The following is a 5,000-nucleotide window of genomic DNA, read 5'->3' as shown; positions in this document are numbered from 1 at the left end:
TGGGCGAAAAAATATTCGTTTAACAAGGCATTTCTAAAATAAAAAGGTCAAAAGAGCTGATGTTATATTCCCACAGGAGATGAATTCCCACAAAAGCGGTCAAACTAAAAGCAAGAGCTTTTGTGATCGACAAGACGACTTCAATGTCGAGCGGCGATTGACGTTCGCTTTAAAAAAAAATAATTTCGTTAGTAGCCAAAGTTGCTTCTTCAGAACAAACACTAACATAAAAGAATACACCAAACACTACGTTTGCTTGATAAAAATGTCTCTTTTATTTTACTGCGACTAAAAATATACACGCTATTAAAGCGCGGTGCAGTGGTAAAAAAAATCTTAACGACATCGACAATTTACACGAAGTTGTTGAAATATAAATATCATAAGTCAAACGGTCAACTCGCTGTACAAGATTGCGACCTTAGCAATCACGTTGTTTAACTTTCGAAAGAAAAACGAAAATCAAAGAACAAAATGAAATACCTGCACATGCTAATACAGTTTGATTTGATGGATTTGAGGTCAATATGTGACTCGAGAACTTAAATAACAACACACCGGCTGATCGCTGAACATGTTTGTTTTCCATGGATAACCGTTTCGCTTGTTTTCTTGCACGACAAAATCTTCTTTCCTTTAAAATTGTCACAAACTATTAGCATTCTTCGTTGATCCGGACCTTCACACGGATGAAAACTTGAATAACGTGAGGATATTTTCTGTGGCGTCTGATCGATTTGACCACAACTTTTTTTCTTTCACATCGGGTTCCATATGTGTAGTACATAAAATACTGCTGTCAAACAAAGCCTGCATTGCCACCCATCCCCTAACACACATTTCGCCAACCTCCCAGATTCTGGGAGACACGTGACCAGCGTGAACCAGGGTCTTCGGAGGCAGAGAAGAGAGACCCTGGGGACGAGGTTGTCCTTACGGTTGTCTGCCTATGATGTCACACTTCTCACAAAATCAGGGGCACCCAACGAGATAATATAGTTCAAAACCACTAAACATAGTATTGTTAAACGTATTTTAGTATTAAATGGTAGCTATAGGCATATTTTTATCCCCTAATTTTTTTTTATCTGTTTGGATTTCCTAGCCGAAAGTCTAGTGCTCCGAAAATTATAAGGATCAGAACTTACCTTTTCGAAATTTTCAGGCAGAAAAAAGGCTCCCGAAAATTCTAGGTTACCTTTTTAGGGAAAAAGTCCGTTAAAAATGGGAAATTATAGCATTTTTTAGATGTTCGAAACTCCTAGGACGGGCAGGCAAGCAAGAAATTTTACAACAAATGTTTCCAAAATTCTAGATCTCAAATCGTCTTCTGAACAGATATTTCCGAAAAAATAGATAAGAAAAACAGATAATTGAGTAGCTGCTGCTGGAAAACTAGACATTTCCCTCATATTACAGTGATATTAGCATCTTTTATTGTCACCTCAAATAACTGTTGATGTACTGTTGATTGCGCCTGATGATAACATGAAGTATTCGGCTTTTTCTCCTATTTTACCTTGAAATTATTTGTTCCTTGATGGTTTGAACAGAGAAACCGCACCAACTGTCAAGCGGGATTTGCAGAAATACCTTTGATTGTATGGATAAAGTCTGACTTCTCAGACATTCCAGCTAGAGGTTCTCTTTTGTTTTTGTCGTGTCTTTCCTTGAATCACGGCGTGCAGGTAATTTCCGGTAAAGTCTGATTGGCTCACATTTATAGCATGACACACGAAAACATCACTCTTGACCGGTGGGCGGCAGACGACTCGTTGTATCAGGCGCACGTTTCCTTTTCCGCCCTGTCAAACGGAAAGTACGCCTGATCGCAGGTTAAATACGTGCAGGCATCGATAGGGTCTAAAAGTACTCACGAGTGACCACGAGTGACCACGGATGACCACGGGTGACCACGGGTGACCACGGGTGACCACGAGTGACCACGGGTGACCACGCGGGTGACCGCGAGTGAGATTTAATCAAAATATCTCAGTACTGTTATTATGACTTCATTACGGAGTCATTTTCACATTATTTCATCAAATGAGGCTCGGGTTAAACGCCGTACTTCACATGAGCTGAACTCAATTCAACTAATTTACATGAATTTATTTCATGTGAAGTACGGCGTTTGACCCAATTAAGTTCGACGGGTTTTATTTGGATCGGCTGAGGCGTTCTTCACGGCCACTCCAGGCGGGAATAACGGCTGAAGATTTCCATTGGGTCAAACGCCGATCTTCACATGAGCCGAACCAAATGCATAATCATGTTAATGTATGACACAGCCTCGATCTCGGTTTTGCTATTTATTTTCGTGGTCAGTTAAAGTTCGGCTGAATTAAGTTCGACGTTTGACTCAACAGGCGAACTTAACTAGTTTGGGTCGACCTAAAGTGTAATTAGGTTCAGCTCATCTGAAGTACGGCGTTTAACCCGGGCCTTATTCACGAAAACTGAAGTTATTTACTGTATAAATGCGTAGCGGACGATTTGAAATATCTTCCAAAAAAAAAAAAAAATCGGATAATTTTAATTGACTTTGCGTCCCCTCTTCGTACTCCAACACCCCGTCTCTCTCTCTCTCTCTTTTCGAGATGTTTAAAAACTTGCAGTCTGGACTATACATTGCAGATTGCATATGGAATGAAAGGAAACCCAAAATACTAAAGATAACTTAAAGCAAAACGATTATAATAATAGTTGTAAATATACCATAACCATTTTATGATCAACCCTTAGCTTTGGAAAATTCCATTCAACTTTCAAATGTGTTATCGACGAGATGTCTGGACAAGTACTTCATTGAGGTTTGCGTCGTAAATTCATTACTCCTAACGTCATAGTAATAGTCCGGCCATTTTCTTTGCTTATATATACTTTGGGTCGTGAACAATTCGTATAAATATATTTTTATCAACACTATTACTTTTTATTACACCTAATCTCTCCGTATGATTCCAAAAATACATATATGTTCTTATGTTCCATAAAGAAGCATGAAATGCAAGTTTTTTTATCGCTCTCCTGCACGTTTGTTTGGCACATTAAGTAATTGTACACCTGTGTATGAGAACAGGAAGGGATAACATGATCCAGTCTGTTCATTCCATGACATTACCTTACCACGAGTTAAGAAACAATATTCATTAATTAAGGGGAGGAAGGATCGTTCCTCAGTTCCACTAAAGTTCCCTTGTTTTGTCGATTTTGAGGGCTTTTTTATTCCATTTGATAATAAGTAAATTTCAGCTATTGTTTTCCACCAGTAAAGAAAATTGATTTCTTCACGCTCTGAAGTTGAATTTTTGTTATGTCTAGCAGAGGAAGAGCCCTTCGTCAGAGCGAATCCGCTCTGACGAAGGGCTAACGCTCGAAACGTCAGCTTTTAGAATCTCTGTACGGTGGCCAATTTACATTATCAACTCCGTTGATAAAACCAAATTTTTGTATACTACTTCCCCACCGACGCAGCATCACAGTTTCTTTAGAAACTACCCCCTTCATGAAGAGTAGATAACACTGGCAAAACGTTGGTCGCCTGGTGTCTCAAAGGAAATATTCAAATCTAACCCATGGCGTGTTTTAAAAAAGTTAAATAACATGGTGACATAATAAAACATACGTTTTGCTGTAGCTACAGTTTTTTTCTTTTAATTTGATTTTTTTTCCCCTTTTTCCAATTATCGGACGTATGCCGCGGAAAATCTTCAGTCAGTCTCCTCCCTTCTAATAGATACGGTATTTGGTGAAACGGAGATATTTTGATTCAATGTCACCCGTGGTCACTCGTGGTCTCCCGTGGTCACTCGTCAGACCTTATCCGCACAACAATAAAAGCAAGATGACACACGCTAACACCTACCCGGTGTGGCCAACACATCACGCATGCGCACAACCATTTCACCCGGTCAATTATCAGCCACGGACAGCTGTTTCCTGAGAAAAACAAAAAGGCCGAAACAGCTGTCCATGGCTGCTAATTGACCGGGTGAAATGGTTGTGCGCATGCGTGATGTGTTGGCCACTTGGTGTTAGCGTGTGTCACCTTGCTTTTATTTGGCTGATTTAGCAACAGAACGCGAACGTCAGTGGCGACGGAGCGCAAAAAAAACACCAATGAGAATTCAAAATAGAGTAGACTCCTCTCTTTTCTTCTCTATTCAAAATTCTCTTTGGTATTTTTGCTGCGCGGGCCGTCGCCACTGATGTTCCCGTTCTGTTGCTAAATCAGCCTAGTACTGTTGCTTATCCGCACGCATTGCAGGCATGCGAGCGAAAAGAACAATGATTGTGACGTTGGATGACGTAGTGCACATGGTACGCTTCTATTGGTCAAAGTAAAAAACAGAGGCCAATAAAATATGTCGTTTCATTTTCGACACAGTTACGCGCAATTTACGCGCTCGGTCTGGAAATTGCGCCATTCTGATTGTGACTTCGGATACATCTCAGGGAAACGTAACTTCAACAAGTCAAAAGGTAAACTCACAAGAAATGAATATACAGTTTGGCCTTCCAGCTCCGGAACCACTAGATTTAAGCGGCGGTAATACCTCCGAAAATTGGAAGAAGTTCAAACAGAAGTATACTAATTATGAAATTGCCACTGGAATAAACGAGAAAGAAAGTGCGATTAGAGTGGCCACGCTGCTAACAGTCATCGGCAATGATGCATACGATGTTTTCAACATGATAACGTGGGACGCAGAAGGTGATGACAAAAGGATTGACAAGGTATTACAGAAATTTGAAGAACACTGTGAACCAAAAAAGAATGTTACTTACGAAAGATACCAGTTCTTCTCAAGGGCTCATGTCAGCGGCAAAACTATCGACGAATATGTGACTGTACTTAGAAAATTGAGTGAAACCTGTGAATTTGGAACACTAAGGAACTCTCTTATCAAAGATCGAATTGTGCTTGGTGTAAATAATTGCACGACGAGGGAAAGATTGCTCGGAGTACATGTACTGACCCTTGAAAAAGCTGTAGA

At 40.1% G+C, this 5,000-nt stretch overlaps 1 protein-coding gene across 1 annotated transcript in view; it reads left to right on the top strand.

Annotated features, from left to right (window-relative positions):
• The first annotated feature begins 4,445 nt into the window (after positions 1-4,445).
• Positions 4,446-5,000, top strand: part of LOC138045379 (uncharacterized) — a 14,228-nt gene continuing 13,673 nt past the window's right edge. Inside the window, exon 1 of the mRNA XM_068891857.1 lies at positions 4,446-5,000. This exon is cut by the window's right edge and continues 68 nt beyond it. Within this exon, the coding sequence (XP_068747958.1) occupies positions 4,501-5,000 (500 nt within the window). The 5' untranslated portion in view covers positions 4,446-4,500.

Source organism: Montipora capricornis, chromosome 4 (assembly GCF_036669925.1).
Source record: "Montipora capricornis isolate CH-2021 chromosome 4, ASM3666992v2, whole genome shotgun sequence".
Lineage (NCBI taxonomy): Eukaryota > Metazoa > Cnidaria > Anthozoa > Scleractinia > Acroporidae > Montipora > Montipora capricornis.
This window is presented reverse-complemented; position numbering and strand designations above follow the sequence as displayed.